Below are 23,262 nucleotides of genomic sequence, written 5' to 3' on the forward strand. Positions count from 1 at the left end.
ATATCTCTTTTTTTTTATTAAATTTATTTGATTCTTCCTTTCAGATTTCAAAATTCACGTTCATTCCAAATAAAATTCACCCATGTTTTATGATTTATTTTTCAATGATTTTTATAAAATTTTCAAAAAAAATTTTGAAATTATATCTATAAATTTTTACCATTATCTTAAAATAGATGTATTTCTAAGCACACCTACAAAAAATAACAATTTTTTTTATTCAAAATTTCTGATGATATACATGAATTTATATATTGGTGCGTTTTGAAATTTGGCATATTTGTTGAAAGTGATAAAACATCAAATGTGGTATGGGTGGTTTAGACATTTTGCTAAAGTTATTTGAAGGTAAGAACGGTGCGATTTTTTTTCCTGCTCATGCAATGTAAAAAGGTAGGAACCACTTCGGCATAATGGAAGGGAAAGGAAAACTGGTTGCCATATATTAAAAAGTCCGCCAAGTGAATTATTCTTGGCGCAAACTGAAAAAATTATGGCAAGATAAATTTTTGAATTTCTCTGTAAATTTCGCACCAAATTTTACAAAATTTAATATCTAGACATGATTTGAATCGTAGAATCGAAATATGGAAAAAAATTGGTATGCTATTTCAGAAAATTCTGCTTTTGTGTCAGTTTACCTCCGTTAGAGCAATGCTGTATATAAATGTAATATATATTCTAAGTCGCGCTTTCAAGGCATGAAAAATGCAATTTGAATTTCGTCAATTGGTCCGGTAGAACGGGAGATATAGAATTGTCCCTTTTTTTGTGCATTGTGCATTCAATCTCATTTAAAATTAAGCAAAATTCAACCTTTTTATATAATTGTGGTTTTAGATGAAATCTGCTTATGAAAGGAAACTGACTTAGAATTCTTCTCTATCAGTATTTAAAACTGTTCTGAAAAATATTTTTGATGAATTTATTTGATAAAAAATATTTTTCATTTTTATTTTTTAAATTTTTTCATAGATTAAAATTCTCTGTAGCAAATTTGAAATTAAGCATAAAAGTGGTCTGTCTCTCCCTTTCTCTCTCTAGGGACACTACGGAAATGCAAAGATTTAAGGAATTACCTCATCAGACTTCACACTGCAGATATAAAATGCATTGCATGTATAGAGATATTCAGAGATTTTCCCCCTGCTTATGTGAACAAAAGCCGATTTTACGAAGAATATTCTCGCTAAAGATAACTTCCTTTGTCCGTTAGTACAAAGTAATATTTGTTAAAATTAATCAAACAATATATCTCTGATTTTCTTTTTTATACTATAACAAAATTATGGATGCTCTTCTATTATCAGCACTGGATTTAGAAATGTATGTATGGATGGATGGCTGGATGTATGTATACACACATATACTTACGTACATATATTAAATGCGTACATGAGCACATACATACATGCATATAATAAAATGATTAAAAAATCAAGGTCATAGTACCTGTTCACAGCTCACATTCACCCACTGAGTGTTCAAATTAGTAGTTGATCGAACCGCCCCTGGTGTCAGTGCATGCTTGAATTCGTCAAGCAAGGAGTGGTAGAGGTTCCTAATGTCATCCTGCAACGCATTCTGAAAGGCATTCATCAGTTGTCACTTTAGATCTGCGATATTTTGTGGTGCCCGAATTTGGCGACCTACCATGTCCCAGACATGCTTGATTGGTGAAAGGTCTGGTGACCTTCTGGCCTAGGAAGAATATCAACTGCACAGAGATGGTCTAAAAATATGCGAGCGATATGTGGCCTGGCATTATCTTGTTCAAAAATGTCCCCAGGATGATATGCCATGATGGATAATGCAACCGACCGCATGATAATGATGTACATAGGATGATTAAAGATGACCTGCTGTCATAAGAAATAGCACCCCACACTATCACACCAGGGGTTATGGCTGTATGCCTTTGTAAAACAAAGGCTGATTGGGACCGCTGATCCATGTTTTCCAGACAGGAACACGGTGGTCATATGCTTCAAGAGTGAAGCAGGATTCGTCGCTGAACTGTATACTATGCCAGTCTGATGGCAGCCATGATGATCGACTGTGACACCACTCCAGACACATGCCGATGCTGTGGGATCAAAGGCAAACATGTTTAAGGCCTCTGTGAGCCTAACTCCGCCTCAGACAAGTGCCATGAGATGGTGGACGGTTCCACAGGAGTTATAGATGTGGTTGTAGTGCACTAAATAGTCAACAATGATGCCGTTGGGGTGGTTCGGGGCTGGCGAACAATCATCCTATCTTGCCTCGTTTTTTGTGATTGTTGGCCTTTCAGAGCCTTCATTTCATCAATTGCCTTGTAGCAAACATTGCTGCCAACATCTTTGCACAGCATACAGATGGCGGCCTATTGCTCAGTACGACTACCCAGCTTCACGCAAGCCTACAATGTGACCAAGTTTGAATTCCTTTAGTTGTCTGTAAGGTCTTTGATATTGCCATAATGGCACCTTTATTTGCTTCTTTATGAAATTACTATGGCAGCAACAAAGAAAAAAAAAAAAAAAAAAACTGCCTCTGTTGCTGGTTTTATACTTTGCGAATAGCGCACTAGAAATGTGCGCTATGATCGCAATTCCTGTTCATTTACCTTGAAACTTTGATCATTTGCATGTTCGATCAAGATATTTTTGCATACCAAATTTCGTCACGGTAGTAAAAGTCCTTCTTGGTGCATCGATGTTTTTTTTGCAGAAGAGTGTATATACACATTTCTGAATACAGTTCTGATAACATAACAGTAACCCCCCTCAAAAAAGGATCTTAAGCTATTGCTACAAATTCAAGATATTGCTATAAGTTCATCCCTAGTAATGATTCTTATTCCAGTCATTTAATAGTAATGAATATTATTAATGAATTAATTCTAATTTTTTTTCATTAAATTATTTATTACTATTATTTTATTATTAATGAAAATAGATTTTCAAGAATCAGACCAACCAGCAAACCGACAAAGCTAGCTCATATTTATTAAATTTTGTTAAGTTCTGTTTTCATTTCTAATAGGAAAATTTGTAAATATAAATGACGTGTGAAAACGGTCATAAAATTCACAAATTATTACTGAGATTAATCAGAATTAGTAAATGTTATATAAACATTGTATACAGTTTGCTCTAAATATATAATACAGGTTAGTTTTATAAATGAAGTGTGAAAACAAAGTCATAAATTTCACAAATTATTACTGAGATCAAAAATAGTAAATGTTGTATAAACATTATATACATTTTCCTCTAAATAAATAATAAAGGTTAGTTAAAATTAAATCAAAATAAACATAAAACAATCGCAAATATAGTAATCCATTCTGGAATATTGAACAATGTCTGAGGAACATGTAAATTTTGCTGCATTCATGGAGGGCACAAATGACCACTTTAATGACTTTTCTCATTAGGAAAAGTTGTTGTGTAGCGAATTAAATTTAATTGATTCATAAAAATCAAAATTTTAAATTGTAATTATTCAAAATTTGAGCTACACAAGTTTGGTTATATTCTTTTTGGCCTATTAATTCTAGTGTAATATATTTTGGCTTTCCGAGTTTACGCGAACTGCGTCGTCAATCTTGTACACGCAAACAATGGATAGGTGATTTTTTTCACGTAATAAACTCAGTTTTTCATGTCAAAAATTAATTTGATTTCTTAGTATTTAATATCATTAGTTGCAGAAAAATTAGCTCTTTAATTTGACATAACTTTCGTTTTTCTAACTTTAATTGCATTTCAGTTATGAGCTTTAATTAGTAAATTTTTCTTTGTTTGCTTGTGATTTAGTTAAAGGGGGATGAAATGCCCTCTTTCCGGTTGAAAAGTCACTTTTTACGAGTTTCAGCGTTCTTTCGTTGGGACCCCTTGCAGGGTTGTTGAAATTCCTAATTTTTCCCTGCCACCACAGGTGGTGTTTATTTGGCTAGGGTTTGGCGTCATAGAATTTCTGTTGAGGTTTCAAAATAGTGGATTTGGCGAGTTTGATAACATGATGGTATGTTGTTGTTGCAACTATTTTAACTTTCTGCAAAGAGTGGGTTGTGCCAACTTGGCAGTCCGGCATCCTCCCTTTTAATGGGTTGTTTTGGGGGACGAGCACACTTTTTGACACGTCTTCTGCTTTCTTTTGAATTCCTTTCGGTGCTGCGCGCATTGGCAGCAGATTTTGCCGAGAAAATGCTTTTCTTAACCGAATATGTTACGGGCCTCTGCGCCTTGAGTGCGGGCCCTGGTTTACAGGTATCTTTGTCTATACCTAGGTCTTCGTAGCAACATCATATATGTTTAATTACGCTGGTGTATGTCCAGCGTCATTTAATTTCTTTTCATCTGGCACATGAAATTTGTGTTTTTTTATGTTAATGAGGGGGGGGGGCTTTGGTACGGATCATTTGTTCCCATTAATATTTGTTTTATTTGTATTTCGTCCCAAACTATTTAGGAAATATTTTAATTTAAATAAAACTTTTGCACAATTTCTATTTTTAAGTATAGCAAAGTATATTTACCTTAAATTTAAAACACACAAAATAATTTATAAAATCACAATACTTGCTTTGGAAGCAAGTGTGTTGAGGTCAGACAAAAATCTCTTCAAAGACCTTTTCACTGGGCAGGCACATATATTATTTAGTAATAAAATAACTCTGCTCCTTATCTATATCTGGGTAAAAATAAATATTATTCCTATTTGAGAAGCAAGCAAATGCCATTGTGAAGAGCAGTGGTTAGAGCATTGTGACACAATGCTGTAAAGGCGCAGTGGTCATGCCCTGAAACCACAAAGCAAATGCCGTACATATAGAGGTTTTTTTTTATATATGCAGTTTAGTTATTGCTATTTTTTATTGTTTATGATAAAAATCATGATATGTGATGAATAATTTTTGAAATTTAAAGTTGTTTATATTAACAGAAGGAAGTTATTTTGTCTCACTGAACACAAATTTCAAAAGGCATCCGATTTGAAGTACTAAAACCTAAAACATGTATGATTCTGCAGTCATTTTGTGTTATTTAGAGGTAAAAGATCAGTAATCAATTGATTTTCACTCAAAAATTTCGGAAAGAAGAGGAGGAAAAAAATTTGAAATTTAGTGGTTTCAGGGTACGACCACCGTGTGTCAAAGGGTTAATACTGAGCTTAATAAACATATTAATACTTAATAATTATATATTAGAATGTTGTAATGTTATTAATTCTTAATATGATTAGAAAAACTATATCCATATATGTTAAAATATGGTTAATCATCCACTTATGTTAAAATAAATAATCCTGAATTTTAACACACTGATTAGTTATTTGATTCTCTGTTCTTATTGAAAATACAAATACCTTAAATGCAGTGTAGTATATTTGCTAGTGGTATTGAAGGGATGTAAAATTATGGTACTTATGCATTATTACAATTGCTTTAATGCAGATTGGCAAATTTTTGACGAGCAAAAAATGATTGAGGATTTCTAATTATAAATTATTCATTCATTACGTAACTGTTTTAGTTAGGTATTTATCTCAAAAGCCAATCAACAAGCCTACTTACAAGCAGGTTTTTGTTCTTTTGCCCTGGCAGAAATTTTATGGCTTTTTAAGAATAGATTTAAAGCATATGTTGTAGATTTGTACCCTTTCTAAAAGTCCTTAATTTTGCTCATGTGTAATTTGAATTCCTTTTTTGCAATTGCCATTCTGAGTGGAATTCATATTTTTTATGAAAACAGATTTCAAATTATAGCAGAGCTACCATGAATTAATAATGTAAACAATGGGGAATAAAAAAAGCTGACCCATTAATAGCAATGAGAAATAATCAGCAGACTCATAAAAAAAGCTTCAGTATGCCTGATTTGTTATTTGCTTGAGCTTTTGAAACAGATGCTATCAAGACAAAAATATTTTCTGCATTAAAAAGAGGTTTCTTGGACTTTGACTAATGGCCATACTTCAACCTAATATGATTTTAAAGAAAGTCATAGGTCGGATTTCATAGAGTTCAGGCTTTTATGAACATACTGTTGCCATTGGATTCAGTAATTATTCAGGGATGTGAACAAAAGACATGAATAAGCCTAAAAAATCAATAGGATGTTCTAAAAAAATCTGAATTAGAGAATAATCACATATTTTTGCAGAAAACTAAATATTTCCTGCTCCAGTGCCAGTAGGAGCAATAGGGGCCATCTAGACTAGTGGTGCCCAACCTTGTGCTTGCCGATCATTTTGTATGTGCTTGCCAGCCTGATTAGGTACTATGACCAACAATTTTTTTAAAAATAACCATTCATTTATATTTCTTAATTGTTAAAAAATATGGTAAGCATTTATAGTCATAAGAGATATCTTGCAAGACGTTATAAAATAATTGATTGTTGACTGATGAACTTGATAGCAAACATGGAATCTTATTGCTTCATTCCGATGTCAGATGGCTCAGCTGGGGAAAAGTACTTCAACGATTTGTAGAACTTCTTTCGCCAATAAAGCAGTTTTTGGAATCCGGAAACGAGAGTTATAAAGAATCGAACTATAATAATTGGTTATCCGATCTGTATTTTCTCACGTATGTAACAGCAAAACTGAACAAACTGAACGAAGATTCCAGGGAAAAAAAAAAAAAAACATTTCAATTGACTGGGACTGTAATTGCTGGGTAATTTTAACAGTGCTTTTAAATTAGTATATTTTGAATTAAATAATAAAAAAAGGATTAGTGACTATGTAAATTTCTTTTAAAATATGTTTGACTTTAAAGTGTAAAATGTATTTCATGAAATTGTATTCATAATTTAATGTAAACTATTTGAAAGTTTTAGGGAATTCATATTCCTAAGCTTGTTTTTGTTAAATTTGTTTTATGTTAATGTTTAAGATTGTATTTAATAATAGTGCCCTACGTATTTCTGTTTTATGCTTAAAATAGTTCTGGAAGAGAAGAGATTTGCATATATAATTGCTTCAAGTTACACAGTTTTGTTTACTGACATATTCTTGAAAGTTAAAGAAATATGAATGAATCCCATGTTCCATTTAGCAATTTTGTAGCAAAACACTGCATTCCTTCAAAAATTTTACTGCAGTTCCTTCCATTGCTAGCAAATTCCACGAGTGCATGTTTTAAAATTGAGTTCTCAAAATAAATATGATTATTTGTCTATAAAAACCATTGGAATCTGGCACACAAATGAAAAGAATGCATTTAAAATTTCTGACGCTTCTTGTTAACTCTTTAAAGGGGAGGTGCATATAAAATATACTGGTTGTTTGCCAATTTTTTAACCTCCTAAAAAATGCTAATTTTTCTACACCAAAAGCTAAAATCGTCAGTTTCTAGTGTTTCCTTTCGATTCTAAATGGCAGTACCACTCTATGAATGCTCAATATTTTGCAGTTGTGAAATTAATATATTTGTTCCAAGGTATCATATTTGAAAATTCATAAATTCTATTGGAGGGGAAGAAAAAATTTGAAATCTGCAAATATACGCTGAATCTTATATATTTACTTCATTTGAATCAGAAGTGATAATTAACAGAAGATTATTTATAAGATCTTAAAACCGATATATAATATATACCGGTGCCCACACTGAGGGCAACACCTGTCTTCTCCTTTTCTACTCTGTGAGATGACAGAATTTCTTTATATTATAAGTATATGATATATTATTTTTTATGATTAATTTATAAGTTGTTTAGGTTTCAATATCATGTTCACGAAGGGAGGGGTAGTTTACTGACTCTGTGCTAGGACTGAATACAAGTCAGGGTTCGTACGGTCCTCGAGTCCTTAGATTTTTTGGAATCGATTTTTGGTCCTTAAAAGTCCTTAATTTTGGCCAAAATGAACAGAAGGTCCTTAATTTCTGTCTGTTTTTACGACTGTCATTTTGAGTGTGAATTAGCATTTTGAAGAATATTTTTGGCAATTCACTGCTGTATGTATGGTAATCTTTTGAATGGGTTCATGAGTTATAATTTGTTTCTATTTCTAATATAAATGATGGGATACTCGAGTTTCTAAGCAAGAAGTGAAGCATAAGCATTTTAAAGTTCATTTTTTCTAGTAAAGAGCTTTTAAACAACTTTTTGCTTTAGGGAATGTGAATTCTTTTATTAAACGGTTCTAAATTTGGCAACTTTTCAAGATTTTGGCTATTTTAAGATTAGTTTCTATAGAAACTTTTTAATTCCAAAATCTGAGAATTTTTTGACGATTTTTTTTTTTAAACATCGTAACATTGATAAATTCTATTAAAATAATGGTAATATATTGAAATTATATTTAAAAAATAACATTAAAGTAAAACATTTTTATTTATCGCTGTCATATTATAAAGTTTCATTTTGGCAACTTATTTAATATTTTAAATCTGAAAAATAAACAAGGTATAATGCTTTAAAGCACAATTTACTAAACAGCTCTTAGCAAAAGCAAAATTAGCTATGTAATTAATTAAAAATGTCTTGTTTATAATTTTTTCATAGTAAGAGTTTTTCCCATGAAACTGTCTCAGAATATTCAAAATTCTCAGAATGTGCAGTAGTTTTCTCTATAAAATTAATTTTATACTTTTTCCCTCCTATTTTTTCCAAAATATTTCTGGCATTTTTCTGTTACAGAAATGGTAGGGATAATTTTTCTTTAGGATTTTAGACATTGCAGCTCAGAAAGTTTTGAAGGATTTGAATGCAAGATTTATAGACCCACGATTCTAGAAGATTCGAGAAATATGTGACAAAATGAAAAATGTCTTCATGGTATCAACACGTAGTGGATGTATTTTGCAGAAAGTTTGCAATGAATTTCTTAATTTTGAGAGAACATCCGGAAGAACAATGAAAATATAATATTTGAATGTATTACTTCTGATACTAGAATCTTAACATGTTAATCTTCTCTTTATTTTCTCTACTTTTCACTGGACAGAAGCATGGAAAATATCAAAAATGCTTCTGATCTTATCACATGGGCAGGCATTATAGAAAGGGATTTTTTAATTAATAAAGAAATTGAAAACTTAAATTTAAAAGATTCATCTAATATTTCTTAATGCATCATACACATAGCTGACACTAGGCATTTTCCCACCTGATGCAATCTCTGTGGATCCTAAATTCTGCTGCTTACTGCTTTTCTAAATTCTTCCAATGCTTGCTCTGAATTCTAACAGTTTTGCCATTTCTAGATTTTGTTGTTCGGTGTGCCACTAAATTCTAGAAATTCTGCCACATCATCTCTGTAACCGGGGCTTTACTATATATATTTCATGTTGCTTCTGAATTTTCATATTACTAAAGAAATAAAATTAGCCGCTTTTTCTGTACATTCTAAATGCATTTAGTGTTTTTTAGAATAACTGAAATCCTTAATTAAATCCAAAATTTCTAAATTAAAAGGAAACTTGTTGAAGAAAAAACTGAGTACATAAAGGAAATTATTCTTCAAAGATATGTACAGTTATTATTATGTAAATTACCCATTTTTTTATGATTTCAACATTTACTATAATTTCCCATTTCTATTTCCTCGTATGATAAGAGTTATTGAGCCAGATGTATGATCTTTGTATAATCTTTGACCACTAGTTTGAATTTGACTGTTCTTGTTTAATTACATCGCCGTGAGCTGTAATTGATTTTGTTAGCATCAGAGCATGCCTTTATGTTCTCAGTTCTTTTTAAATAAGAGGCTCATTTAAACCTTTGTCCAATATTGTAGTTAATTTCAGACATAGCAATAATATGCTTCACGTCTGTCGGGGGTTTTGGACTATCTAATTTTTACCAGATCAATTAAACCGTCTTAGATACATTATGGAGAGGTTGACAAGTTAGGAGATGAAGCACGCAGAAGCTAGTGAGAGCATTGCTTTGCATATTGAGACAAATCTCTAATTGTTTGAAAAGATGCTTAAAAGAGAAGGAAATCGATATAAACATTCAAATATGACCAACTATTATAAGTGTAAAATATTTAATGCTACTTGATAAATTGCGTAATTTATTTTACTCTCAAACTTATTAACAATTATGTTAATTAATTCATGTTTAGTAATAATGCGTACTACTTAGGGATCTATTTAATTTTTAGGATGGTATTACAAAAGTGAAAATCAGGCATAGATAATATCTTCAATTGAATTTATCAAAGTCCCGTTTGCTTATAGGTCCTTAATTTTCTTCATTAATGGTCCTTAAAAGTACTTAAATTCCATGTGCAGAAATGTGTACGAACCCTGCAAGTATATTAGTTTCCTTTTATTTTTTGTTTACTCGAGTTTCATTCATCTCTGTTTAGCTAAAATCTTAATTTCTATACTTCACCCTTTCTCAAGAGAAAAACTCATGTATTTCAAAATTGTCGTCTAGGCTCAAAACTTTACACAGTTAAATGTGGCATTTTAGCATGTTGCTTCGTGTTTTCCAAAATCCTAGAATGCAGCAAAAATGAAAAGAGGTGATTGACAACGGATTTGTCATTCGGGCATCACACCTTCTTCCCTGTGTGTGATAACATCAACAAAGGGAAAGCTCACTTAAAAATACGGGAAATGGAAATGCAGTTAAGGTCCATCTCTTTGTGTAATCACAAAAACTGCTGATTTGAAAGCATGCTTTTATTCTTTAGGGTATCATCTCTATTAATTTCAGATTAAAGACTAGGGAACTCAAGGAAAATTTGTCCTCTGGGTTAGGATAAAATAGGTTGTTTTCGAAATAAATTTTCACAGTTGGTGAAAGAAGGGAAAATATTTCTAAGGCCTATTTTAGATGCAAACCAAAATTTATCCAATAGTTGAAAAGGAGCCTGTAGGAGGCCAAAGAGGTTGAAAATTGAAATAAGAGCTTTGAGGTGTATAAAATAATAAAGTTGTTTAACGGTGTTTCTTTCTGAACAAAAAAGATGTATTACAATATATATTTACAAAAAATAAAAAAGGGGCCATTACGATCCTCGATAATCTAAAGAGTGTGTGTTGGGGGGGGGACTCTTGGTATCATAGCATGAAGCATGGTCTTTTTACATATTATCTAAAGCATAAAATATAACTTCAAAAATGCAACATATTATCTCAGCTGAGTCACAGTCTTTGATTTTTCGATTTTTTTTATTTTTTGACTGAATTCATCTCCTTGTAATATTGCACTAGTTCAGTTACAGCATGACACATGCAGTGTTATATTTGTTAATTTTTTTTATAAAATAATAAATAATATTGAATTTAAATCAAGTTAAAAAGCTTTTTTACCCATATTTTATGTAAGTATGTTCAGCTGGGTTGCATCATCAAAGTGCATAAAAACATAAATTTTATTTGTAAAATTTTAAATTTCTAGCAAAATTTTAAAAGTTTTTGTCTTCAGACGTACATAACTGTATTCAAGCACCCATCTCTACAAACGCATATCAGAAAAACACAAAAATTAATTAAAAAACCAAAAATTAACATTTGGCAGCTACCTGGAAAAAAATATCTTAGAGGTGCACCATTGTAAAATATATACCGGCTCTCAAAATTCAGGATTTTGTTCTAGATTTTTTTGAAGTAACAATTTTGTGTCGGCATGATTTCCAACTGAGAACATATACACTCTAAAAGCACTTTAGAATATTTGCTGGTGGCATTTTTCTATTTCATTTCGTCACTTTTATATGATATATATTTTTTTATTTATGTTTATGCAATTGTATTTTTATTAATGTCATATTTTAATTACTTTAATATTTGTGTATTAGTGGCTAGAGAAAATTGCTGCTTCTATTTGTGGTGAAAGTGTTATGGAATATTTCCCGAAGCAATTTATTCTTGAAGTAAAAAATGTGAAAGAATTAGAAAAAAAAAATCACATTTTAAGCCAGGATTTGAAATTATGTCAAGAAAAAGTAAGTATTTTTATATATATAATCAAATTTATGTGTGCAAATTTATGTGTATCAAATTTATGTGAATTTTGTTAAACTTTTCTTAGCAAATTGGGTGGTATAATTTCTGGCTGCTAAAAATGTTTTATTTTGTATCTTTAAATTGTAGGCAAATGATTTTATGTCTTCACAGCGAGCCGTATTCAAAGAACACAATTTTGTAGCAAAGGTAATTATAATGGAAGACTGAATTTAAATTGTCAGTATGTGATCGTATTCATTTATTAATAATTTTATAAAATCTCATATTCCGATTTAAATTTGTGTTTCAGTGTATTTATTATAAAACACTACACTGACTTTATGTAGAACTTTAATTGTGTAATTATTTTTGTACTGCAAAAAATGCTAAAGTTGAAAATTTGTTGCTTTTGTAATTTTTTAGTGCTTATTAAAATGTAAATTTTTATATTCATATAGATATAAACAGTTAAGAAACTTTTTAGAAAAAATAATAGAATTGTGCTTTCATTTAATTTTAATGGTGTTATAAATAATATTGTTTATTTTCGGATTTCAGGTTCCTTGCAGAACTGTTGGTGTAAATGTAAAGATATATCGGGTATGTATTCTTCCTTACAAAAAATATAACCTTGTCTTAAAAAGGTATAAAATTGTTTTAGTTACTTACTGTCATACCCTCATCAAACAGACTTTTTAAGTAGTTTTGTAATGTTTAATATGTGCATCAAATACTATACAGTCAAAAGTCGTTAATCTGGACTTGTCGGGACTTCGGCGATTCCGAATAATACATTATCAGTTTAAATCTGGTAAGAAGGCATGCAGAAATTATAAAATTAAAAATATTAAACCGTAATTTATGAAATAAGAACAATTATGATCTAAAGGGTATCAAAATTTACAAAAAAGAAAAAAAAAAAAAAAAAAAAGCTTAATATCTATTTGTTTACTTTATTAAACATTTCTTTCAATGTAAGTTGTTTAAGTTGCTTTGTTTTATGTGCTAATACTTTCTCTTTAATTCTATAAACAGACATAATTTCTTATTCAGTTACAAAGTTCCGCTGTTCAAGTCCTGTAATTGCTGTGCTGAGAATACCGACTAACTTGTCAATCGAAATTCTTTCGTTTTCACTAACCTCTCAGTCACTTTCTTCATGCCTTTATCCATTTTTTGCAGCAATTTCACTTTACGTTTGATGGTCATTGAAACATACTTTCGCTTTGTAGATCCTTTGGGAGCTCCAGCATCGGAAATTCTATTTGACATAATCGAAAGTTCAAGCTTACTTTTATAACATTGCTCTAACAGTCTGCAAAAAATAATAAGCCGGATCTAATTCGAAGATTAAGGAACAACGCAATCTGCAACATTAACCGAAATAGATAATTTTAGCTTATACCGTCCATTATACATTAAACGCGCATGCGTAAACGTATTATGCGCTTGCGCACATGCATACGCGCACGCATAAACGCCTATGCGCATGCGTCAACGCGATGCATGCGCAGAAAGTTTGTAGTTTTGAGGTCCGGATTATAGATCATTCTGGATTATGTGTGTCCGAATTAACGACTTTTGACTGTATTTTTTTTATTTTCTAACATTCTGAATAAATTTTATTTTTGTGTTAATTGTAATATTTAAATCATTAGCAGTTTACAAATTTATTTTTATTGCTAAATTGCTTATGTTTTATATTAATATTTTTTCAGATTATTTTTATTTGTCAGTAGTGTCTTTTTTATGTGGAGCAATAAATATACTGATACTTAACTTGTTATAAATGCAAACTTATCTTCACCTTTGAAAGAAATTACATCGGGATATGCAAATGTAAACAAAGCATCAGAAATCTGCTTTTACTGTATCTTAATTAATTGTTAACCTCATGTACTGTATCTTAATTAATTTTTATGTTCAGAAAAAATAAATTTGTATATTCTACTCTTAGAAAGAAAATGAAAACACTGAAATAATTTGAGAATTTCTGCAAATTTTGTAAGATTCCTTATATATTTGAGGAAGAGAATGTGGCCAAAATAAATAGGTATCATCTTTCTTCCTGTAAGGTGGTGGAGAAGCTATGGTACCTTATTCTAGAGCAATATTTTCTAAAATAATTTTCTGGTTAACAATTTAATACAATTTTTCATTACTTATCTGCAAACCTTTATGAATTTTTTTGTTACTTTTACAAAAGCTATTCTAATTTTATGATCTTATATGCACAGTTTTATGAATAATGCAGTTTTTTACACCACCACCAAAATTCTGAAGTTTGGCAGTTACTCATTAAATTTCACAATTTTGTCATGGTATTTTGAAAACATACTTGTGGGATATATTTGAATTTGCCCTCTTAGTTATGTGAGGAAAAAATTCTCTTTTTTTGAAGAGTAAATTACAAAATTTTGATGATTTCTTTTCAACAGTTTGGCTATAAAAATTGATGATTTTCAAATTTCATAATTTTTTTTTCTTTTTCTGTTTCTTTTTTTTTTTCCATTAGCAAACATATTAACAAAGAATCTTTCAAATAATGATACTTTTTTGAAATTACATTATTTTTTGGTGGAGGGTAACACAAAAATATAACTTTTTATTTCCTTCTCTCATTGTTTTAAATTCTTTAGCTTTCATATTTGGTAATTTTTTGAATATTTTGGTTGTGAAATTTATAAAAGGAAAAAAAAAAAAAAAAAAAAGGGAGAACTGTAAATATGTTAAAAGAAATTTTCATTTTTTATGATAAGTGCCATACCTAATTGATTCTTTTTTTTCCCCTGACATATAATAATTTCTTGCTTAATTTGTGCTTTTTCAGAAAAAAATTTTTTTTTGCGCTCACAAAATTGCCAGCTATGTCATTGATTTATTTTGCACAGAACAAATAAACTCAAGAGAAAAAAATAAAGCAAGACTACTAAATTATGCACTTTCTTTTAATTCTTAATTTTTCTTCGATCAAAAACACAATCTCATCACATCCCCGAGTCCAGGGTGTTAAAAGATTCACTTGCTTATTGGAAGCGATTTATATGAGAGACTGTTAACAGGGAAAATGAAACACTTGAGAAGAAATTAGGCTGAATACCATTGAAACTGAATTAGGTGGGGCCGTTTGTGAGCCAACCTCTGATGAAAGTGAAGTTGGTATTTCGTTGGCGATTTTTGCTAGTATGGTTGTAAGAGATCTGGAAGTTTCTGAGCTTTGATGGTTAAAAACAGTTAGCAATAAAGATCGTGGAGAATGTCGCACTGAAGCAGCAATAGAAGAAGAAGAGGCTCAAGAGCATTTTTTGAAGACAGCAGAGGTAAGGATAGCTGCTATTACATTGGTCTTCACTGGTTTAGGGGCACCCAGATAGTCCTTCCAACTGAGGTATAGTGGAAAGACAGCTCTTAATATGGAACAAGAAAGTAATAAATATTGAGAATATCATAACATCTTTAAGGAGGTGAAAAAGAAGGAATTGCAGAAAATGTGCTAATGGAAGATTCAAATTCAAAAGGATATTTATTAGCATCTATACCACTGAGCTAACAAATCCGACAAATCTGATAGTATTACTGAGGTAAGACCTCATGGTCTTATTCATATAAAATACTTCATTTAACAATTGTCTTGTTAAAACATCATGGAGCAGATATCAACATTTATATTAAAATTCAAAGCAAGGCCTATTGAAGTAATTTCAGATGTACGACTCTTCCCCCTTCCAAAAAGAGTTGAAAGAAGATCATGACTACTTATGGCAAGAATCGAATTTAAATATCCAAGTTTTTGGACACAGAAGAATGGATTTGGGTGGTTACATGTAGTCTTTTCCTACTGGAAATAGTAAACTACTATCTTTCCAAAGTCTCAAAGAAATTAAAATCTGCACAAAAACTTTTTAAGTCTTTTTATATTGATAACTGCATTACATCAGTTAGTAATAAGTACAGATTAAAAGATTTTGTAATTAACTTTACAGAAATATTTACATAAGCTAAAGGGGACTTTAAAAATATGGCAGTATATCAAATACAGTACTGACAAATGAAGACAACTCTGTGAAAGTCATTGGGATCAAAAAGGGGAATTTCCCCCTGTAAATATTGGATGTATAAAATTTTCTCTTAATAGTACATTGAGTTGGTTTTACATTTTTTTCTTCAGTTTATTAATTTCCCATGGAAAGAGAATCTTTTGATAGTCACAAAACCTTTGCTGAAACTTTCTATTGGTTGACAGAATCAGATTTGTATTTTTTTCCTTCTTTGTTTTCGATAATAAATGGACCATTTTTTGTTAACATTCATTTAGGTAAACCCATGCTTTATCAAGGCTCTGAATGTTTATGTCATTTAAAAGACAATTCCCTTAGATTGTGAGAAAATGATTAATCACCTTAAGATGGCACTCCATAACATCTTGGATGTACTCTATAAAATAATTACTATGTGAGTTAGGAGATTAAAATATGAATTGGAATTTGTCAGCATGTTCCTCACACCACTGTAGCACAATTCTGGCCTTGTGTCGAGGAGCATTGTCCTGATGAAAAAAATGGATTTCTGGTAGAGAAGATAGAGGCAATAAAAGAGTGTAATTGGTTAGCATCGGAATTCCTATATTTTGCTGTTATAATGTGCTCTATTGCAATCTTGGATTCTAAGCAACATCTTTAAAAATACCCTGTAAAGCATAACATCTCCACCGTTAGCCCTTTTATATTCCATAGTATATGTGCTAATCACCTTTTCATCTGGAAAATGGTGTACCTTGATATGGTAGTCAACATAATAGTTTAAAAAAAAAAAAAAACTGATTCTTCTGGTTAAGCAAAACTTTTCCTTGTAGCATGGTTCTAGTCACAATGCTCGGAGTTCCACTGTTGTTATGAATTAACAAAGGCACATTGGAGGCATCTGCTGTAAGGTTCTATACTCAAAAGAATTCAATGATCTTTGTGTTCAGGTACATTTGCCTTTGGATTTGCACTGTGCAATTGGAGTCTGATTGTTTCATCAAATATCTGGAAGTATGCAACAAGCTCACAAGTTTGGCTACTGTCACTCTCTATGCTGCTCTCAGGGCCTCATCGTCCATGGCTTGTGGCCGACCGCTGTGTGGTGCATCACTAACAGACATATCCCCTAACCTGAAACCATTGCTTAGCAGTTCGTTCGTTACAGCATCATCCACAAGGCCTGGCAAATTCAGTGACTTGATTCTGCTGCTGATAGGCCCACTTTAAAATCATACAGGGAACAACTCCAAACAAGTGCCTTTGACGCATCCATTTCAATCAGTCGCTGTGCGAGTTATGTTTGAAGTACTGATGCAACGCACTTTTATACTCTTAATTAATGTCCAAACCCCCATCCTAACCACTTCATCGGCAGGTTTAGCGACTATTTTTATGTTGGGGTTCACTCTTCCAATGTCATTATCAGAAATGGCAAGAACTTGATTGGTTACCTTGTATCTAAGGTTTGACTTGAAAACAGTTAGGGCTCAGATTTAGAAAAGTTTGTATGTGTGAGATATTTGGATTAAATTTATACAGGTGTTTGTTATTTCCTATAAGCCAGAAGAAAATCTTGTTGCGGATGAGTAGTTATTTCCATCCAAAGCCAGGTATAAGTTAATATATAATATATGAAAATCTTCCTCGAAATGTAGTAATGCGTCTTCTAAACCATCATCTCAATTCAGGTACAAATTTGACCAGGGACAGTTGTTTTTTCTCATTATAATTACATAAAAGACTTCAAATAAAGAATATAAGTTTTGAGGACATAGTAAGAACACATCGAAAAGAAATTCCGCATGAAGCAAGGAAGTCAAAAGCCTGGCTATTTAAAACAGTTTTGCTAAACAGTAGTGGAACTACACTGATGGTATATCAGAGTAAAAGGAATAAAAATGTGCAGTTACTAAGTACCTTACATCTAAATGTAAATTTAGACTCACAAAATAAGAAGAAACTTAAAGAAACAGTAGAATTTTACTACAAAGTGGAGTTGCTATCAATGACCAGATGATGTGTAAATATTCCGTTCCAGTTGCTTCATCTAGATGGCCTGTGTATGTTTTCTATAATGTGTTGGATTTAGCAGGAACAATGCTTATATGCTGAAACAATGCTGAAATTGTGGTTAACTTACATAAAAGAACTGCTGGAGCTCTTTTATTTAAGTCTGTGGTGCGCTTCAGCTAAAATTATGATTTATCTCAAAAATCAAGAAGCATCAAAATCAGGCTGCACTGGACTCCGGTGCATTTTAAGCTGTACACACTTAGTGCATTTTAAGCTTAGCTTAGCTTACTACCATCACTCATTCAGTGTTACTGTAAGGAATAACATATGGCTGAAATTATTTGTCACCATTTGGACTGATACATTATCTGAATCTAATTTTTCTTGCATTTTAGTGTCTATCATATATAGTATTTTAATTAATAAATGTTAAATTATAAGTAGTATTTCGAATATTAAATGCATGAAAGTCTTGATTAAAAAAATAATCATCTTTCTTTTCATAGGAATGTGATATAGTCAGTGCTTCAACTCCTGAGCAGATTCAGTCATATAATGCTATGGTAATAAGAATTTTTCCTCTTCAATTAAAGAAAAAAGATTTTTATTAAAAAGTATTGCTCAGTTCTTTGCCTTTCACATGACCATCTTTTTGGCTATACAGTCAAAAGTCATTAATCCGGACTCGTCGGAACTTCGGTGATTCCGGATTATAGATCATCAGTTTAAATCTGGTAAGATGGCATGCAGAAATTATAAAATTAAAAATATGAAACCGTAATTTATGAAATAAAGAACAATTATGATCTAAAGGGTGTCATAATTTACAAAAAAAAAAAAAGCTTAATATTTATTTGTTTACTTTATTAAACATTTCTTTCAATGTAAGTTGTTTAAGTTGCTTCGTTTTCTTTGATAATACTTTCTCTTTAATTCTATAAACAGACATAATTTCTTGTTCAGTTACAAAGTTCCGCTGTTCAAGTCCTATAATTGCTGTGTCGAGAATACCGACTAATTTGTCAATCGAAATTTTTTCGTTTTCAATAACCTCTGCGTCACTTTCTTCACTATCCAAAACAAATTATAATGATGAAGAATTTGATTTAAATCATATCAAAGACGGAATACATTGAGATGAAATACTACATTTAGTAAGGAATTATAAGCCAAATAAAATGAAAGCATCTGCCCTGAAGGTAAGGATAGTGCTGCCAGACCCCGCCGCAGAGCAGCGTGAAATTGATAAACAGATTTCGGAATGGTTAGGTCATATTTTGCAGCAATGCCACTTTTGTTTAATGGACTTCGAAACATACTTTCGCTTTGTAGATCCTTTACATATTAGTAAATATATATCAGAAATTCTATTTGACATAATCGAAAGTTCAAGCTTACTTTTATAAAATTGCTCTAACAGTGTGCAAAAAATAATAAGCCGGATCCAATTTGAAGATTAAGGAACAATGCAATCTGCAACATTAACTGAATTAGATAATTTTAGCTTAGCTTATACCGTCCGTTATACATTAAATGCGCATGCGTAAACGTATTTTGTGCATGCGCACACGATATTCGCAGCCGTAAAGGTCTTAACGCGCATGCCTCAACGGGATGCATGCACGGAAGTTTGTAGCTTTGAAGTCTGGATTATAGATCATTCCGGATTATGGGTGTCCGAATTAATGACTTTTGACTGTACATGGGAATTTTCGTGCTTTATAAATTAACTTCAGCAACTTTGATGTTGAAATGTATATATTTGTACTACATATATGAATGCATTCCATCATATGGAATGCTAATTAAAAAGTTTTAATAGATGTACTTTAAAGTAGTTAGCAAATATATTCCAATGTCTATCAATTAAAATCTTCATGGTTGGTCTCAAAAAATGAATTTGTGCAGTTGTCAGTCTTAATGAAAATTTCTAAACATAAGTTTCTTTTGAGTTGGCAACTGTACATTTTTTAGGGTTACTGTTATATAAATTTTAATTTTAATTGTGAGAATATTTACTTTTTATGAAATAATTACGATATGTTCAATATTAATAAGCTTTTAAAGTAGTAGAAATATGAGGGTTGTTATTGTGTAATTTTTAATTTTAATTCTGGAATGCATTTACTGTTTTACAAAATAATTATGAAATGTCTGGTTATTAATAAGCATGTTTAATGTGACAATTATGTCTTTTAAACATGAGCAGAATGTAAAATGGGATTGATTTATTTATGCTTTTTCATCTTTCATTTTTGGTGCTCATAAATCTTATGCAAAATAATTTCCCGGAGAATTAAAATGCTGTGTATCCATATGGATTAAAATTATCAAATGTTTCTGAATTGAAAATGCAGTATTTAAAACTGTTAGCTTCTGCCTCAGTCTGCAGTTTTCTTTGGCTTATAGATTGCCATGCTTTCAGACTTTAGTTCTTTGTAATACAAATGCTTCGAAAGTTCAGAGTGAAGTGGACTTGTCAGTGAAATGCACAAATTAGAATTCTGAGTAAAATGCACAGATTAATAGCCCCTTGCAATTTAATCTCTAAGTGTTGAGAGTTGTGCACTGTGCTTTTAATAAATCCTGATTTAAAAAAAAAAAATTCATAGTTTGATTTGTTAGTTTTGAGCGTGTAACACCTGGAAACATATGGGTTGGAGGCTTTTTTTCCCTCAGAAGTTACAACCTCTGTCCAAGGTTTGTGTCTGAAGGAAAGAAGTCTGAATTCAGAAGTTAGTATTATTAAAATAAAATTTGTTTGCTGAAATTGTGGTTAACTTACTTTTATCTTTGCAGTGAAACATGTTGTAAAAAATTGAAACTGATTTTTTTAACAATGATATACTTAATTGTGTAAGTAGAGCTGATTATGATAAGGGGAAAAGCTGCAATTTCTATTCATAGATATTATGTGAACGTGAGTTAGTAGTTATATGCTATATATTAGTTAATATACTAAGGGTTTTAAGCTCTAGGAACTGTGCTCTGGTTTAATTACTAGAACTTGCAGGCAATTGCCCTTAACCCTTTGACGCGTGCGATATTATTTTTATAATTTTTTTAACTAAAAACTCTAGAAATTGAATATTATGATCCTAGAGACAAATAATATATGAATTTAAAAAAAATCTACTTTTGCCCATTGTTCTGTGGGTGGTGGTCGCACTGTGAAACCATTGCGCGTCTAGGACTTTGAAACTTACTGAAGTAGTAGGGGAAAAAAACTTACCTTTCTCCGTGTGCGTTTCCGACAAATTACGAAATTTATGAATTTTTAAAAAAATGTATGTAAGAAATGCATTATATATAATTTTTTGCATTATTTTACAAAGTAAATCGTCAGAAAAATTAAAAAATAAACATTTATTTAATTTTTCTATAGCAGTGAAAATATAAGTACCTGCATAATAAGGTCATTTGGCTAAATGGATTAAAACACTCAGTAAAATAAGGATAAAAAATCTGATGTGTACACCACATGACTTCCTCGTACGGAATATCAAATTATATGCATTTTTTCTTGCATTTTATTTAAACTTATTAGATTGAATTAAACCTACTTCGCCGACAGCGCATAAACCACAATAGAATAAATGCATTCTTTAAAATTCACTTTGTTACCATAGCGACACTCTGGTGCTAGGTTTACTTAACAGTATTATATTTCATTCATATTATAACTCAGAATGCACAAAATGTATATCATTTAAAGAATTATCTAATCGTTGCCACATGTTCTATTCAAATACTATAATAAAGCTAGAACTATGTATAAAAGAAATTAAGCAAACAAAACAAAACAGAAACGGTTTTTCACAGATGATTGAGTATTTCTCATTTAATTAATTCAGTTCTCACTTCGCGAGAAGGCAAAAATACATAAAAACTCAAAATATATTAATAATTGCGAAGTAAATCTCAAACGCTTATTTCCACGAAAAAATTCCACAAAAAATTAAGCATGATTTAATTTTGGCAATAATAAATGAATGCATTATCTTTGTTGTTGCGAAGCTAAGTTTCTCTAGATTGGCAACAAATCCACTAGTCTCCTGTTTCAAATGTAAACGTCAATGGCCGGCATTAAAAACAGGCTTAGCGGCAATTAAACAACTTTAAAATTGCTGATAATTCTAAAAATATTGCGCACAGATTTACTAAAGGCATAAAATCCTTAACCGGAAGATAAAAATAACATAATTCAATCATTTTTAAAGCAAAAAATGTACAATTTACAAACATATAAGAGTAAAGAAACTGAGATCACTGAGCCGGGTAATAGAGTGGATATGTATATAAATATATTTATATATGTTTGGTGCGGCCGATTGCAACCAAAATACGAGGTGCACATCTACATGTTATAGCAGTCCTATATACAAAATTTCAACGTTCTGAGGCTACTCGTTTTTTAGCTATGCGAGATACGTACGTACGCACGAATGTACGTACATAAGTTCGTACAGATGCCACGAAAAATTCTCTTCAGAATTAATTTAAAGCAGTTTTATATATTTTTTTTTTTTTTTGAAGGAAAAGAGTATTTTGTTCTGTCCTTACGTACAGATATGACGCAAAAACATCGTTAAATTGCATTCGATAGCGTCAAAATGGATATTTTCATTTAAATATGCTGCCTGAAACTTTTCGCGATTACAATACTTCCTTTTTACTTTGTACAAGGAAGTAAAAAAGACAGAGTGTTTTTTTTTTATTTCAAAGAGCAAATTTTCTGTGACACTGTTCAAAGCGTGTTTTGTCTTTTTGGTACATGCATAGACCTACATTGCACATTTCGCACATGTATCTTCTATGAGGTTTCTTTCTTGTGCTACAAAATGTACGCAGCCTGGATCTAATTTCACTCGTATATGTCCAGCATTATTAGGTTCTTCTCATCTGGCACATGAACTGTGTGGTTTTTTATGTTAATGGGGGGGGGGCTTGGTCTTTTTGTCTTTGGTACGGATCATTCATTTCCCATTCATACTTATTTTATTCGTATTTCGTCCCAAAATATTCGGAAAATATTTTTAATTTAAACAAAACTGTAGGCAATTTCTATTTTTATTATAGTAAAATATATTTACATTAAATTTAAACCACAGGAAATAATTTATAAAACACAATACTAGCTTGGGGAGCAAGTGTGTTGAGGTCAGAGAAAACTCTCTGGAAAAGAAAGACCTTTTTACTGGGCAGGTGCATGTATTGTTTAATAATAAAATAACTCTGTAATTTCAAAACCCCTTATCTATATCAGGGGTAAAAATAAACATTCCTATTTGAGAAGCAAGCAAACGCCATTGTGAAGAGCAG

General features: G+C 31.1%; 1 protein-coding gene across 4 annotated transcripts in view; it reads left to right on the forward strand.

Moving 5' to 3' along the window:
* Positions 1-23,262, forward strand: part of LOC118199488 (uncharacterized) — a 140,460-nt gene that overhangs the window by 33,020 nt on the left and 84,178 nt on the right. For all 4 annotated transcript variants that reach the window (XM_085824870.1, XM_085824869.1, XM_085824871.1 and 1 more), the window contains 4 exons: positions 11,758-11,904; positions 12,053-12,112; positions 12,464-12,505; positions 18,447-18,503. In XM_085824870.1, the coding sequence (XP_085680996.1) occupies positions 11,758-11,904; positions 12,053-12,112; positions 12,464-12,505; positions 18,447-18,503 (306 nt within the window). The remainder of the gene's footprint in view (positions 1-11,757; positions 11,905-12,052; positions 12,113-12,463; positions 12,506-18,446; positions 18,504-23,262) is intronic.

The sequence above is a fragment of the Stegodyphus dumicola genome, chromosome 10 (assembly GCF_044657685.1).
Source record: "Stegodyphus dumicola isolate Sdum_Otavi_A_Nest chromosome 10, ASM4465768v1".
NCBI classification, from domain to species: Eukaryota; Metazoa; Arthropoda; class Arachnida; order Araneae; family Eresidae; genus Stegodyphus; species Stegodyphus dumicola.